At 46.4% G+C, this 17,264-nt stretch overlaps 1 protein-coding gene across 3 annotated transcripts in view; it reads left to right on the top strand.

The window, feature by feature from the left end:
• ctnna2 (catenin (cadherin-associated protein), alpha 2) overlaps positions 1-17,264 on the top strand; it is a 244,686-nt gene that overhangs the window by 189,712 nt on the left and 37,710 nt on the right. For all 3 annotated transcript variants that reach the window (XM_057035872.1, XM_057035873.1, XM_057035871.1), the window contains 3 exons: positions 6,079-6,171; positions 6,966-7,122; positions 7,269-7,469. In XM_057035872.1, coding sequence (XP_056891852.1) covers positions 6,079-6,171; positions 6,966-7,122; positions 7,269-7,469 — 451 coding nt within the window. The remainder of the gene's footprint in view (positions 1-6,078; positions 6,172-6,965; positions 7,123-7,268; positions 7,470-17,264) is intronic.

The following is a 17,264-nucleotide window of genomic DNA, read 5'->3' as shown; positions in this document are numbered from 1 at the left end:
ACCCTACTGTATGAGGAGGGAACACCATGGACATGGGCAAACTGGTATCTATCAGATAAGTATGATCTAAACCAGTCTAGTGCTGTCCCTTTAATCCCAATCACATGTTCCAGTCTCTGTAACAGGATGCTGTGATCAACTGTATCAAAAGCAGCACTGAGGTCCAGCAGAACCAGCATAGAGACCAGTCCATGATCGGAAGCTATGAGAAGGTCATTAGTGACTTTAAGAAGTGCTGTTTCTGTGCTGTGGTGAGCTCTAAAGCCTGACTGAAACATCTCAAACAGGCTGTTCCTCTGCAGGTGCTCCAGTAACTGAGTCACCACCACCTTCTCTAGAACTTTTGAGATAAAAGGAAGGTTGGATATTGGCCTATAATTTGCTCAGACATCAGGATCCAGTGATGGTTTTTTAAGCAACGGCTTAATCACTGCCACCTTGTAGGACCGGGGTACATAACCTGACACTAAAGAACCATTGATCTGGTCCAGGATAGAACTGCCTATCAATGGTAAAACATCCTTCAACAGGTGTGTTGGGATGGGATCTAAAAGACACGTGGTGGTCTTGGATTTCTGAATTAGCGATGACGCCTCAGAAAAATATATAGGGCTGAAGGAGCTTAAGGGCTCGTTGGAGACCCTGTATGTTCCCACAGTCGGCACATCTGGTGATGGTCCAGTTGTTGGGATGGCCTGGTTAGCTTTCTCTCTGATAGCTAGAACTTTATCAGTGAAGAAGCTCATGAAGTCTTCACCACTCAGGGAAGAAGGGATACGTGGATCTAAAACACTGTGACTCTTGGTTAATTTGGCCACAGTGCTGAAAAGAAACCTGGGGTTGTTCTTATTTTCCTCAATCAAAGAAGAAAAATAAGCTGTTCTAGCCTTGCGAAGGGCCTTTTTGTAAACTAATAGACAGTCTTTCCAGGCTACATGGTAGCTGTCTATTTTACAAGAATGCCACTTCCTTTCCAGTCTTCGCGCTTTCTGCTTGAGGGTCCTGATATGTGAATTATACCAGGGGGCACACCTCCTCTGAGTTACTATTTTCTTTTTCAGGGGGGCAACAGAATCAAGCGTGATTCTCAGTGAGGTTGCTGCACCTTCAGCAATAGAGTCAACCTCAGCAGGGCTAAGATTATAATGATTGATCCCTGGGGAAACACACGGTGGTCCTGGGATCAGCACAGGGATCACTTCCTTAAACTTAGCTACAGCATTATCTGAAAGACATCTGCTGTAGTAAGACTTTGTTCTGAGCATAGAAGAATCCTTAATCATAAATGTAAAAGTGATCAAAGAATGGTCTGACAAGACTGGGTTCTGAGGGAACACTGACACATGTTCTACCTCAACACCATAAGTCAGAACTAGATCTAGGGTGTGGTTAAAGCTGTGAGTTGGTTGGTTTATCTGCTGGAGGAAACCAACTGACTCAAGTAATGAAATGAAGCCATTTCTAAAGCTGTCATTGATAACGTCCATATGGATATTAAAGTCTCCAATGATAATGACTTTTTCCATTCTAAGGACCAAGTCAGATAAGAAATCAGAGAACTCAGACAGGAACTCTGAATGTGGCCCAGCAGGGGGCCGATATACAACTACAAACAGAAGTGGCTTTTCTGTCCTCCAGTTCAGATGAGTGATGCCAAGAGTCAGGCTTTCAAATGAACTGAAGCTATGTTTTGGTCTGGGATTAATTAATAACTTGGAGTGATAGATTGCTGCCACTCCCCCTCCTCGACCAGTAACACGAGGAATATGATAATTAAGATGGGTAGGAGGAGTAGATTCATTTAAGCTCACATACTCCTCCTCCTGAAGCCAGGTCTCAGTAAGACAAAATAAATCAATGTGATGATCCGCTATCAGGTTGTGCACTAACAGGGATTTACACAAAAGAGATCTAATATTTAACAGTCCACACTTAATTGTGATATTAGTTTCTCCAACTTGTGCTTCAGTATTAATTTTAATAAGATTTTGGTGATTGACCGCTCCCCTGCTCTGTGCTTGCTGAACTTTTAACCGTGGAACAGAGACTACCTCTATAGTGTTAAATATGTTATTGTTGGTGGATGAGGGTTCTAAGGAAGCAGCAGAGAGGTGTGTAAGACTACAACTCTGCATCCTGGTCTGGACCCTGGATTGTCAGGTCACTTTGGGTCTAATAAAATTAGCCAGATTACTAGAAATGAGAGAAGCACCATCTCGTGTGGGATGGACACCGTCTCTCCTAATCAGACCAGGTTTTCCCCAAAAGGTGCTCCAATTGTCTATAAAGGCCACCTGGTTATCGGGGCACCACCGTGACAGCCAGCGACGAAGCGATGACATGCGGCTAAACATCTCATCGCTGGCCAGATTGGGGAGGGGACCAGAGAATGCTACGGAGTCCGACATCGTTTTTGTGTAGTTACACACCGACTTCAAGTTAATTTTAGTGACCTCCGACTGACGAAGCCGGGTGTCGTTGGCTCCGACGTGAATAATAACTTTACCAAATTTACGGTTACGTCTCGCCAGCAGCCATAAATTTGCTTCTATGTCGCCCGCTCTGGCCCCCGGAATGCACCTAACTATGGTCGCTGGAACTTAATAAGTTCAGTGTTACCACAACTTGATTGCGTCTTACATTGACATTAATTCCTTTCTCACTTCCAGTTCCTGATTTATGGGGGAAAGTGGTGCTACCCTGCATCTGGATGACACTGACTCTATTAGTCTTTCTTGGGAGTTCATTACTGGAAGGGAGGTTTATGGCTTAGCTGCCAGAAATGCCTGTAGAAGATATAGGGATTATGGGAATTGTGAATTGTATTTGTTGTTGTCGTATTTCTGCAGAAAGAGGCGCAGCAGGTATCCAGGCTGTTGTAAGCTGGGTTTGTTAATGCGATCTTCATGTTCATCTATAGTGTCAGTCGGATGAGGTTGAAGTGATTTGAGTTGTAACAAACCGCCTGCATGTGGGTGGCACAAAAGAGCATCAATGTCTGGATCACGTATAGTTTCAACTACCCATACTGGTGATTTGGGTACACAAGTACATGGAAATATCCATTTTCTGAACTGCAGTGACAGCCTTCATCAAACTAGAACTCCTGGAATTATCCAGGAGTTCTAGTTTGATGAAGGCTGGGCCAGTGACAGAAATCAATAGTCCTTTGTAGCAGGCTAAAAATATCACCACCCCCCATACACACACACACACACACAAGCAGGAATGCGCACACACACTCAAAATATTAAAATTAGGCATATGTGGTTTAGTTGTGAGCCTTCTAGAATGTCTTTTCGTTCCTGTCGTTGGAAACAAATAGCTAAAAGAAGAAACACCTCTTTAGATGATTGCAATTAGTATTTTGGGCTGGATGCTGGAGTGTTGGCCAGGTCCCAGCTCCCTGTGTCTGGTAAAATGGAGTGGAGCTGCAAGGCTGGTTTCCAGTTTCCAGAAAGCCCACTGTCCCTTTGTTTTTATTGAAGCAGCACTCAAGCAGCTGTTCTCGTGCTAAGCTACCAAAGTAAAGAAGGATATTTGGGATGTTTTCTTCCCTGCTGGTCATCCACCATTACAGTCAAAGCTACATAGTAGTGCTCCGCTGTTCTTGTCAGGGCAGTCAACCATTGTATTAATCTGTTTTCTTAGGTCCAGCCAAGTTCAGGTAAAAAATGCAATCCATTGCAGTGCTCATTGCTGGCATGAGCACAGAGACAGTGCTCTAAGCATGAATCCTCATACATATACTTGATTTCTCTTAATTTGCCTCAACCAGTGACATATTAGATGTGTTAATTCAGTTTGACACCTCCAGCTGCCAACAGGTGTTTGTCCATTTAGCTCAATTTCAAATCCCAGCATCATGCTAAAATCTGACTTATTTGCTGGTTTATGATACTTCAGTTTGGAATTGTTTGTATAAATTTTAAATGGAAATGGAATTTTAAATTGAAATTTTAAAATGCCAGAGATGAGCATGTAGGAAGCAATCTTTATCTGAAATGTGTTTTGAATGAGCATCAGCATGCTTTTCATCCAACGTGACGTAGAGGGTAGCAGTGGTTAGCACCATTACCTCACGTCAAGAAGGACGTGCGGTAATGGTGCTAACCACTGCTAATGGGTTCAGTCAGCACTTACAAGTTTCTGTGTTGAGAGTACAAACTCCCTGCCTGCGTGAGGTGCCTGTTTCAACCACCTGGAACAGCAGCCAGCTCAGGTTGAGCCGCCAGAGTGGCGGCTGCAGCAGCTTACCTGGTGAATGGTATTATGAGCCGATGCTGCACAAAGACCATCACGCAACTGCCCATTGGGCCTCTGCGTCAGTAACACAGACCTGTTTTCATTTTTGAGACTCAAGATTTGTTTTGCCATATGCCAAAATTTTACAGCAACAATCACTGTCAATGAAATTTGTAGCTGTCAACATCCAACCTTAACACACCAGAGCAACAATAATTTAAACTAGACAATTCCACAGAAATTGTGAGGGTGTGCCTGATGCTCTGACCCATCCCTGCCTCTTGCCTCCCGATATCTGCCTATTGCCCCCCACCACCAAGCCAAATGAGTGCATGCTGTGCCGCCTCAGCGCCTACACACAATGCCTGTGAGCAGCGCCTCCCGTCCCCACTGCCTGTGAGCAGCTCCACCCCAACCCCCCATCCCACACACACACACACACACGCTGATTCGTGATCAGAACCATCGGTATTCAAACGCCGATTTGGACCGCTTATGTTTTTGATCTAATTTTTCATTTTACTACGTGGGATACCTGCGCCTTAAAATCTGGTGCGGCTTGTATAATTACAAAATAGATTTTCTTTCTAAAATTAGATTATGCGGCTTTTAATCAAATGCGCTCTGTAGTCCAGAATTTACGGTATATCTTTGCCCCCCCCCACCAGGAATAATTACAAGACAAGTCACAGCCACCGATTCCCATAATTTACCCAGGTTCTGGAAAAGTGTTGTGTCTCAACGCCAAAGTGTCTAGGAGATACATGCCAAACTTTTTGACGAAACTAAAAGGAGGGTAGCAGTGCCTCCCCAGGGACACCCAATTATTATTTAAAAAAGCCACTCCCTGTTAGTTGAAAGAATGGAGGAAGTGGATGTCTTTTGGGTATTGCTCAGGCACCGTTGCAGTTACGGTCTTGATTCCACAGAGTAAAATCCACCACGCCACCACACACGGTTTGGTGTACGGTTTTTTGAGCGTGCGACCTACAGTTCCCGAACATGCAAGCAATGAATGTACACCCACTCGGTGCAGGCTGTTCTTGCATCTGAGGCAGAGCAGGCTACACAGTTGTTGTTGGTGTTGTTGTTGTTGTTGTTGTTTTTGTTGTTGTTGTTGTTATATACAGCATAAAGGAACTAAGTGAGAACTGATAACCTGATAACCCAGTTTGTTTATTTAAAAAAACAAAAGCACTTCTGGTGTGTAAATGTGAATCCTTAAAGCTTTTGTGCACTTTTGTCCATAGAGTTCTTGGATAATGACGCCCAGCTCATGGAAGTTGCACCACCGGCTGCTGGAGGCCTGGTTTCTTTTCTGCAGACCCAAAACCCATAGTAAACCTTTAACCTTTAACCATAGAAAACCTTTCAACATAAGTCACCTGAGTCTGCAGTTTGTCCGATCCGCAACCACCATCCAGAATTTCCACAGCAACAATCTCCAACATGTTATTTGTCACGTCGTAAAGACAGGATGCTGTCCGGATGAGAAAACGACCTGCTGGTGCTCATGACCTTTACAAGAAGCATTCTTCATTAATTCAATATGAGAACTTCCTCTTCTTACACATGCACTGTACACGAACATACAAAGGACACATGCACATGTGATTATAGAGGGGGAGGTGTCAGAATTAGTAAGGGAGAGTTGCTCTCAGCATTTGAGGATTCAGTATTTTGATCAAAGGCATCTCAGTGCTCAGAAAATGTCCCAGCATCTTTCCTGCGACAAGCCCACTTTCCAGTTCCACGTCCCTGGCTCCCACCTCAGTTGCCTTCCAACTGAGCTTGTTACCTCCATTTTATGCTTCCTATTTTTGTTTTCCCCAGGTGGCCAATCTGGCATGTTCCATCTCCAACAACGAAGAAGGAGTAAAATTAGTCCGAATGGCTGCAACCCAAATCGACAGCCTATGTCCACAGGTGAGGAAAACTCTGTACAGCACCACAAGTCAAATTATTTGGATACTTTTTATTCACACTAATAGGTTTTTGCCGAAAAAACCAACAGATGACAGAGCAACAAACATGGCCAGCTGGATGGAAGGAATAGAGAGTCATTAATAAAGACCGTATCGGTAGAGCTGGTAGTGCTGGAAGAGTTCAACTCAATGGCTTCCAATATTTCCAGCAGTGTTTTCCCATAAGTCCAGATGCCCTTGAAGATCCTATCTATAGGTCCCTCTGTGTTTACCTGCAAACACCAAAACCACTTTTTGTGAAACCATCTCCTGATACCTCTTGGCTACATTCAGACAGAAAACACACACAGTATAGAGGGACGCTTGGAAGGAGGAACAAAGCAAATACTTCAATCTGTTGTCTTGTCGTTGCTCATCTCTATCATTTCCAGCAGCTCATCATTCTGGGTGTCTTTTGTTGTAGCAGTACAGTTTAACTCAAACAACAGCTCAAAAAGAAAGGAAAAAAATGATAAAATCGGGTTTTTGCTATTAATGAGGCCTACCACTATTGTATCTTGTGTCTTGTATCTACAATTAAAAATGATACTATGTTTAGCCTTTAAAAAAAATCAGACACATCAGTTGATTTTCTCTTGAACTCATCTATCGCTCACAGAACGCAGTGGACAAACCACAAACAGCAGTTGTTTTTTTAACAATGAAAGATGATTCTAATATTACAAGTTCTGAAGATGTGTTGCCTGGGGGAAAAAAAAGAAAAACAAAAGTAAATAGTGCTTTCTCCCGTTCCAGGTTATCAATGCAGCTCTGACTTTGGCTGCCCGACCCCAAAGCAAAGTGGCTCAGGACAATATGGATGTGTTCAAAGATCAGTGGGAGAAGCAGGTACGCATCCTAACCGAAGCTGTGGATGACATCACCTCTGTCGACGACTTCTTGTCTGTGTCAGGTAAGACGCACTGAGCCACAATGAGCTCATTGATTATGGATCATCTATGGAAAACATCTATGGAAACATCTTTAGATATTTGCAGTTCTGTTATTGTTGACTTTTGAACAAAGTTTTTATTTTTTTATTTTTTTATCTCCGTACAGAAAACCACATTCTTGAAGATGTCAACAAATGTGTAATTGCTCTACAAGAAGGAGATGTTGACACTCTGGACCGAACTGCAGGAGCCATCAGGGGACGAGCTGCTCGTGTAGTCCACATCATCAATGCTGAAATGGAAAACTATGAACCTGGAGTCTATACCGAGCGCGTGCTGGAGTCCATCAGGCTTCTGTCTGAGACTGGTTAGTTCATTAAACACAGTGATATTACAAGAAAAGGTACCTTCAATATTGCTCTTTTTTATCAGTGAGGCCTAGACACCCCTCTCCCCAGCCACTTCCACCAGTTCCTTTGGGGAATCCCAAGGCATCCCAAGGCCAGCAGAGAGATAAAATATCTTAACAATGTCTCAGGTCTCCGTTGGTCTAATGGTTCAGCATCCGCAGTACTGCAGATACTACCCTGATCATCTCTCAGTCTCCCACATGAATGAGATCCCAAATCTTCTCTTGAGGCAGTAACCTGCCTCTGACCTGGATTGGGCAATCCACACGTTTCTGTCTGCGGACCACATTCTCACAGTGAGAGCTGCTAAACTTCATTCCAGATGCTTCACACTTGGCTGTGAACTGTCCCAATGAGACTTGGAGGTCCGTGAGGAATGAGGCCAAGAGGATAAACCAGTGACACCCTGTATCCTCCGGCCTCTGACCCTGAATCCATTAGGTGTCTGCCTACCACTGGTTAGTGCTTTAGACACAGAGTTAACACATATATTACTCAATATGTTAATAACTAATGTTGAATTATTTTGTTGATCTTGTGGTTGACACAACAGAAATTAGCAAATAGCAAATAATAGTTAAAAGACATCCACTGTGTAACAGGGGTTACATTAGCGTTAACATTTTAATCATTGGCATGATTCCTACAGTTGCCTACAGAGTCCTACAGTTTGCCCAGTGAATACCAAATGTGTTGCCTTTAAGGAAAAGAAGCCTGGGTTTTTCTGTGGTAGAGGCCTTATACTGTACTTCTCACAACACGACGATCTTCAGACCAAAAACCTATTTCTGCTCCATTAATGGAGGCTATTCCAGCACAAAGTTTGACACCTGAAAATATTGGGAGTGCACCTGAAACATTGAAGCAGAAAAACACAGCAGCACAGACCTGTTGTAAGCCTTGATGGTAGCGGGAGCCCATCCCAGCTGCCTACCGGCAAGAAGCAAGGTCCACCCTGGACAAGTCGCTAGCTGGCTGCGGGGCTAGCATACAGAGACTAACACTCTTATTCACACCTAAGGTCAATTCAGACTAGCCCTGTCACGTAGCTACCAACTACACGTCTCTGGATGGTGGCAATAAGCTGGTGGCAATAAGCTGGAGGCAGTACGCTGCAGCATCTGGAGAGAACCCAAACAACCACAAGGAGACTATTCTCAGAAAATTCTTCTGGCTGTTAGGTGACAGTGCTAACGATTCCAAATTATCTTTATGTTTACAGCATCTGTCACAACCAAGATTGTCTCTAGGTGCTTTACAGAACCCCAGAGCCTGACCCCCAACAAGCAACAGTGGCAGGAAAACCTCTCTTAACAGAAATAAACATTGACCAGGCTCATATGGGGGAGAGAAGGAAAAGGTTTAATAGGGCAGGGAGGAAAACCTGAAAGAAGTGAAATAAGACACCAAATTTTAGGGCGGATCCAATAATAAAACTGAGCAGTTTAGTGGGGGAGGAGAGGGCAGGAAGAATGTAGAGGAGAGCGGAGGGGAGAGGTTGGGAGGGGAGGGGAAGGGAGATGGGGGAAGGGGAAAGCTGTATTGTTTTGATCTTTTGCAGACCCAACTACAAGCCCTGTCCGATTTTCAGAGCCAGCAGAGGAACACAGTTAGTTTTTCCACTGGATTCTCTACATTGTGACCCCTAACCTGGGTTTCCCCTCTGTCTTCCAAATCTGACTCCATCCACATCCTCAAAGCTTACATTATAAAAGAGATAGTGGAATATATCTTTTGAAACAGTTGCAGACCGACATTTAAATATAAAAGGTGTTTTTTTGCGACTCCTTGTTGTTTTTTTCCAGCCATCCTTTCTTCTCCACTCAGTGTTTGTCTGCCTCCATCTGAAGCTGTTTGATATGATGTTAGAGTTATGATTCACTCTTTCCTTTCAACTCCCCCCTTCTAATCACAGAAACATCACAAACGGCTCGCATCGAATCACGTGTTGAGGCTGCCTGAGCTCTTCATCCATTATGGGCTGCCTCTAAGTTTTTAGTTTCACATCTGGAGCACATTCTGTGCAGTTGTTCAAATTAGTTGGACTCTGAAGGGCAGCAAATAATTGTTGTAACTACTCACATTTCTCTGCTTTGTTTAGGGTTTTTTTGTGCCAAAAATTAAAGAACTCATCTGTGAGGAGAAGGAGAATGTCTCACTGTTGTCAGTTTCAGTGCACACAGGGTTAAATTTCAATAACCGCACATGTTCAGGGTTCACACTTGTGCTTGAAGTCCTTGACATTGCTCGAATTTAAGCTTTTAAGTTTTGAAACATACATATTTAAATTTTGGGGCACATGCTTGTAGTTGCTTGAAAATGTCATATTTCTCAACAAACAGCAATCTAAATATGATCTTGTATTAATAAGTAGATCGAAATTAAATAGTGAAATTCAAAAATGTAAACCACTCCCTGGTGACCTTTCCAGGGGCTTGGCACATAGCTCGCCCCGTTTGGGGCTCGCGGCCGATCAACACCGGACGGTTGATGGTTGGTCTTGACCAAAAAAGCTGCCTCACCACCATCAGTGTCACAATCGATGAGGCTGATTGTAAACTTTTGGTTGAATTTAGCATAGAGGCACCAGGATCTGCTGAAAGCATTTTAAAGTCCAGGTCCTACTGTGTTAGTGGGAGGGTTGCTGCATCACTGAGTGTGCACAAATTCTTGGTAATTCTTAGCTTCGACCTTGAAAGTCCTTGAGATGTCCTTGAATCTGAGCATAAATTCAGTGTACTGACCAGAAGTGGAATGCCAACAGTAATATTGTATTTCACCCTGTATTTGGATTTATTTTGGCTACGTGGTCAGGTTTGTTTCGACTGAGTTTTCAGAGATCAGATTGCAGCTCTAAGGCAGCGCGGTGGCATCGTGGTGCCTCTCGGCCAGAGGGTTGTGGGTTCAATTCCAAGCTTTCTGTGTACTCTCTCAGTGTCTGTGTTGCACAGTTTTTCCAACATCCAAGAGCGTATGGGCAGGCTAGGTCAGGACTGACCCTGATCAGTTACAATGAAGTTGTACAAGTTGTCTCTACAAGTAGCGTTTGTACAGAAAGCTGTTACATGCAAGTCTTCTAATTGCAAAATGTGTTTTTTTTTCATTAAAGTGTGTGAAACAAGGTTGTGATTATTATTGTTATCGTCTTTTTTTCAGTGATCAAACAGTTTTTGTAATTTAGCCACGTGTCTGGTTTGTTTGATTCATTTTTATGTTCCCCGGTGCAGTTAAACCACATATAAAGCATTTGATGTGGCTGTTTATGAATAAAAAAATAAGATAAATAAGACAAAACAGCAGGGTGTCCAAGCTGAGAGTTGTGTTGTTATTACCTGGGAAAACTACACATTCTGAGTGTTAACCTGCTACCTGATGGATGATAATCATAGGTAGTTAACAGATAATAATGACTGGTTGAAGTTATGCCTCTGTTGATCTGAGCATTAACCGCTACTGACGTTACCGATTTTATGATGCACCATTTATGCTGCCACGCTGACAGGCCATGTGTTTTTCCTACAGAGAAAACAAGTTATTTTCATCGAAAGGGGCATTTGTGCGTTTTAGTCCATTTTCATAAGTTTTTCAGGCTTTCTAAACAAATTTGCAAAAGTAGCTACATTTCTTTTTTTTGTTGTTGCTTTTTTGAAAAGAAAGGTTGTCAGAGTTGGTAAATGTGGCAGCAGTGTGGCTAGTGAGCAGTAGGCCCCTTTGTTCCCTCTGGTTTATGTCAGAATAATTGGATGTTCTTCAGGGACTAACAATTCCTTTTTCATCATTTTCAAAAGTATGTAAGCCTATTGCTTAGGATTGTTGTTGAAAGGTACCACAGGTTTTGGAAGTCAGATACGAGTAATAAAGGGTGAGTTTCTTCATTCTTTGTGAGCTGTAACTTGGACTTCATTGTTCATAGAGGCTGCCAGAAAAACTGCAGCCTACTTAAGAGGGAAACATAGAGTGAAGTTAAGAATATGATCTAAATTCAACATAAAGATTTTGTCCAATTATCACTTTAATGTAAATGTATATTTAGGTGCGGCAAATGGCAGGCCCTGCTGGATGCCCCAGCTTTAAATTTTATGAGGCCCCGGGCTTCTTCAGTCACACTCTTGCTAATTGAGCTGTTAGAGCAGAGAACCAGCCCTTTCTTTTCTCCAACCTTTTCTTTCCCCTGCTCATGTTCTTCATAGTGGTGGTATTTGGGGATTTTTAGGGTCCTGTCGTGCACATCTGATCCGGGCCATAAAGCACTTATTGATCCTTGTGAACCTTTGCCTCGGTCCTAGTGGGCCTGCAGTCTATGGATCTAAACCCAGTCAGAGAGAAATCTGTAAGTGGGGGAGAGATGATTAAGTGGAGCTGAATAATGGGAAGGGATGTGGAGGACACATTTTTTAGATGTACAGAAACCAATTAACTGGATTCGACCAAAATTTGATAGCTGTAACCAAGGATTTTGCTAAGTGATTTGAGCAAATGTCATCAAAGTGATCTCCGTAATGTGCATGTGTACCAGACAGACCAAACTCAACTGCTTGATGTCTTTTCTTGTCCCTCAATGTGAAGGACAAGAAAAGACTTAATGTTTTTTTTTATTTTTTTTTATTACTTTTACAAATGAAAATAAAAATTTTGGAAGTCACTGCTGTGGTAGCCAGGTTGGTTAATTGTGGATTTTGAATAAACCCCCAACAGTGTACCCAGCAAAGCACCCCCAGTGCATCAAAACCTCCTCTGTGCTTCACAGTGGGAATAACGCATGTAGAAACCTCCTGCTTTCTGCATCTTATGACAAAATCTAACATGGGTTATAATAGTTGTGAAATAGGAATGTTTCCTCTGTAGCAGCCTGCTGGATGTCCAGTTTGGGGGGGGACGACACTCTGGACTCCTAACATAAATGAATCAATGTGATGCCTTTAAATGGGTGGATCAAATGCACTTGGATAAAGTGCTGCACAGTCTGAGGAATGAGAGTAAGGCTGATTTACACATTTTCAATTATAGTTCTGAAGACCAGACAAGCTTGGAGCAACTATCTTCACATAGTGGACTTATCATATTATGATTTGCAAATAATATTGTCAACAATAGGATTTTTTACATAATTACAGAACTTTGTTCCTGAGACAATGAGGAAATGGAACAAGACGTCACATGAAACCAGATAAACCACAACTGTGCTGTAATGGGAGAGAATAGGTTTGCTTTGACGAGTAAGTTCTCCCAGTAAATACAGAAGGCAGTGACGCTAAGAGGTGGTGGTCTCTAGGAGAACTGCTTTGAGAATAACTGTCCAGTAAGGGCAATTTATGTCAACCAAGAAACCAGTGAGGGGGATTTATGAAACTGAGTAGACAGGTTACAGCCGGGAGCTGTGAGGTGCGAGTATTCATAGTTTTCTCTGTAGAAGGTTGGAAGATATTTCATTTCTTGCTCGCCTTATTGTTGCAGGGTTGCCCTCGTGGGGAAGGGTGGGTGGGTGGGGTCAGAACTCCTGTGACCCTGACGACTCCAACCCACGGTCCTCGTTCTCCGCCTCCACTTCTGGTTTGGGCCTCGGAGGTCTAGCATGACCTACTCTCCTGGGTCGTGAAGGCTGATCCGGGTGACTGGTGTGAAAGTCACAAATAAGGTTCTTGTCCAGGATGTGTCGTGCCAGTACCCTGGACCTCTCCTCAGGTCCATAACCATCCCAATAAACCAGGTATTGGAGACCCGTGCCGCGGGGTCGGGAGCGCAGGAGCCGACTGACAGTGTATGCCGGGCCCCCATCCACTAGCTGTGGGGGAGGTGGGGCCAGGCGATCCGGGACCAGATTGGCCCGAGCCTGGGCCCATGTCCGCCTGCAGTGGCGGGCATAAGCTGCTGCAGAGGGACACGACACTTCGCCTGCTTGAGCCGGGAACAGACGGGGTTGGTATCCGTAACCACACTGGAACGGCGACATTCCCGTTGCCAAACTGATCAGGGAGTTGTGGGCATACTCGACCCAGCCCAGAAAGGTCAACCATGTGGCCGGGTCCCGTATCGCCATGCACCGGAGGGCCATCTCCAGGTCCTGATTAATCCTTTCTGTCTGCCTGTTGGTCTGCTGTTGGAATCCCGAGGACAGACTGGCAGTTGCCCCCAGATGCCCGCAGAACTCTTTCCAAAAGACAGAGGCGAACTGAGGACCCCTGTCTGACACCACACTCTCCGGTAGGCCGTGAAGCCGGAAGACGTGCTGGATCACAAGTTGGGCAGTCTCCTTTGCCGACAGCAGCTTAGGCAGGGGCACGAAGTGAGCCATCTTGCTGAATCTGTCGATGATGGTCAGAATGATTGTGTTTCCCGCAGACTGGGGCAGCCCTGTGACGAAATCCAGGGCGATGTGTGTCCAGGGTCGACGCGGGACAGGCAGAGGTTGCAGTAGCCCGGCAGGGGCTCAGCGTGGTTGTTTCTGCTGGTTGCAGACGGGGCAGGTCTTGACGAATTCCTGGACATCCTCCCCCATGGAGGGCCACCAAAACCTCTGCTTCAGCAGACCCGCCGTCCGACGTGCTCCAGGGGGGCAGACCAGCGGAGACGCGTGGGCCCACTCCAGGACCCCTGCCCTGAGTGAGTCGGGTACGAAGAGCCGGTTGTTGGGGCAGGTTGACTGGCAGCCGCCCTCTGGACTCTCTCCTCAATTCCCCAGGTTACTGCTGCCACGATACACGGGAAGGGAAGGATGTTCTCCAGGGTCTTCCCAGGGCCTTCGTCCTCCTTCCCCACGAACTGTCGAGAGAGGGCGTTGCCATTACGTGACCCTGGGTGGTAGGAAAGGGTAAAGTTAAACTGAGTGAAAAACAGACACCACTGAGCCTGCCGGGAGTTCAGCCTCAGCCTGAATATACTCCAGGTTGCGGTGGTCCGTCCACACGATGAATGGCAGCGCAGCACCCTCCAACCAGTGCCGCCATTCCTCCGATGCCAGTTTGACGGCGAGCAGATTCCCGATTCCCAACGTCGTAATTCCTTTCCACCAGGGTCCACCGGCGGGAGAAGAACGTGCACGGGTGCAGCTTCTGATCCTCCTGAGTCATCTGTGACAGCACTGCTCCCACACCCATGTCGGAGGCATCAACTTCGACCATGAACTGGCTACTGTGGTCTGGCAGTTGCAGGATGGGGGCAGTCGCGAACCGCCTCTTGAGCTCCCGGAATGCTGCGTCCGCCTCTGGGGTCCAAGCAAACCTCGTCTTGGTACTGGTAAGTGCCATGAGTGGGCCTGCTGTGGAGCTATAATTTCGAATGAAGCGCCGGTAGAAATTAGAGAAGCCCAGGAATCGCTGCAGCTGCTTGCGAGACTTGGGGCGCGGCCAGTCCACAACCGCCGCCATCTGGATGCTCCCCGGCGCAATGATGAATCCGAGGAAGGACACTGATGGGGCATGAAACTGGCACTTCTCGGCTTTTACAAACAGCTGGTTGTCCAGTAGCCGCTGCAGTACTGCCCGCACATGTTGCACGTGTTCTTTGAGCCCCTTAGAAAAGATGAAGATGTCGTCCAGGTACAAAGACAAACCGGTCAAACATGTCCTGAAGAACGTCATTAACTAAAGCCTGAAAAACGGCCAGTGCGTTTGTCAATCCGAAAGGCATTACCAGGTACTCGTAGTGGCCGGCCGGGGTGTTGAATGCCGTCTTCCACTCGTCGCCCTCCCGTATGCGAACCAAGTGGTAGGCGTTCCGTAAATCCAATTTTGTGAAGACAGTGGCCCCCTGGAGCAGTTCAAAGGCGGAGGCAACAAGAGGCAGCGGGTACCGGTTCTTCACGGTAATCTCGTTGAGCCCCCAGTAGTTGATGTAGGGTCGCAGAGACTTAACTTTTTTTTTCAACACAGAAGAATCCCGCGCCTGCGGAAGAGGAGGACGGCCGAATCAACCCAGCCGTCAGAGAACTGGAGATGTACTCCTCCATGGCCCTTCGCTCTGGTTCTGAAAGGGAGTAGAGTCTTCCCTTTGGTGGTGCGGTGCGCGGAAGAAGGTCAATCGCGCAGTTATACGGTCGGTGCGGAGGAAGGGTGGTTGCTCGGGCCTTGCTGAACACCTCGGCGAGGTCGTGGTACCGCTCTGGAACCCCAGATCTGGAGGTGTGACGTCAGGAGCCGCGGTTCCCTTCGGGGCTGGCACCAGGCAGGACTGATGACACTCAGCTCCCCACCCTAGGATCTCCCCTGTCTTCTAGTCGAGTTGCGGTTTGTGACAGTGGAGCCACACGTAGCCCAGAACCAAGGAAAAGTGCGCTCATTCCAAGATATGGAAGTGTATTTCCTCCCGGTGGTTGCCCTGCAGCAGCATTGTCACCGGGCCCGTCCGGTGACGGATGTTCCCTAGGTGATGCCCATCCAACGCTTAGGCTGGGATGAAGGACGCCGGTGGCTCGTGTCCAAGGCCCAGCTGCCGAACCACCTCTCCACCAATCAAGCAGGCGTCAGCACCAGAATCAACAAGGGCAGCTAGGTCCTGTGGCCCCCTGGGAAGCAAGAAGCGAGCCTGGAGTGAAATACGGGGTTGTCACGGGGAAGCAGAAATAGGACTCACCAGTATTCCCCCAGTTACTGGTGAGGCTGGGCTTCTACTGGACAGGTCGCCACAAAATGACCTTGTCCACCGCAGTAGAGGCACAGGTTGAACTGACACCGCTGCCTGCGCTCCTCCCCTGTGAGCGAGGTGCGGCCAAGCTGCATGGGTTCCTCCTCTCTGGAAGACGCTGCAGGCTGAGGAGGAACTCCCGTCGAGAGCTCGCCTCCCTCCGCGAAGTGTCGCCGCGGAGCTCTCTCCCGCCGACGAGCCTGAACCCTCAGGTCCACCCGGATTGCTAAGTCAATGGCCCCATCCAGCGAGCTGGGAACGTCGTAGGCCACCATCACGTCCTTAATGTGGGCTGCTAATCCGTGCAGGAAAGTGTCCACTAATGCGGCAGGGCTCCACTGGCTCCGGCTGGCCAGGGTGCGGAAGTCAATAGAGTAATCCGACACAGACCTCTCTCCCTGGCGGAGCGCCAGCAGTCGACATCCTGCAGAGGACCGGGAGTTCCCCTCCCCAGAGGCATGCCCGTCTGGAGAGATGAGAGATGGTATATGCTACCTTGGCTGCCTCAGTAGCGACGTGCGGGGCTGCAGGGAGAACAGCAGGGAGCAATTCACCACGAAGGTGTCGCGGGACTCCGGATTACCCTTGTAGCGCTCGGGTTCGCCAACCCGAGGTTGCTCCCACACACCCGAGTTATGTACAAAATGCATCGCAATGATCGCAATATTCTCGAGTGTGTCACTGCCGATCCAAGTACTGAATGAAAACTTTAAGGAGAGAAATGCCAATTTCAAAATGTATTTAGCAAAGAGAATCAATTCAAGATACAAATGTTACAGAGCTCCCGGCCAGTTTAAAACCCTAGGATAACAAAGTCAATTGTCAGGGCACCCAGTCTTTTATAGAAAAACATAGGCAAGTTATTGATGCTAATCGAGTCTGATGTTGTCCTCTGATTGATGACCTTTTCTTCTCCTTCCAGTTCCATTGTTTGCTGGCACAGTCCTTGTTCTCCATTGTTTTTAACTATTTCCCAAATCGCCAGGTCACAATTCAAATTCTTCTTGCAGATGAACTTATCAACACCACTAAACTATGCTGTCCAGTTTTACGATGGGTGTTTAACTCGACGGATTTACTCTTCTGCGGGCGGACAGAAGCAAGGAGAGTGGTAAGAGGAAGGGAGGAGGACT

The sequence above is a fragment of the Takifugu flavidus genome, chromosome 6 (genome assembly GCF_003711565.1).
Source record: "Takifugu flavidus isolate HTHZ2018 chromosome 6, ASM371156v2, whole genome shotgun sequence".
NCBI classification, from domain to species: domain Eukaryota; kingdom Metazoa; phylum Chordata; class Actinopteri; order Tetraodontiformes; family Tetraodontidae; genus Takifugu; species Takifugu flavidus.
The sequence above is the reverse complement of the archived record's forward strand: the minus strand, read 5'-3'. Positions and strand labels throughout refer to the sequence as shown.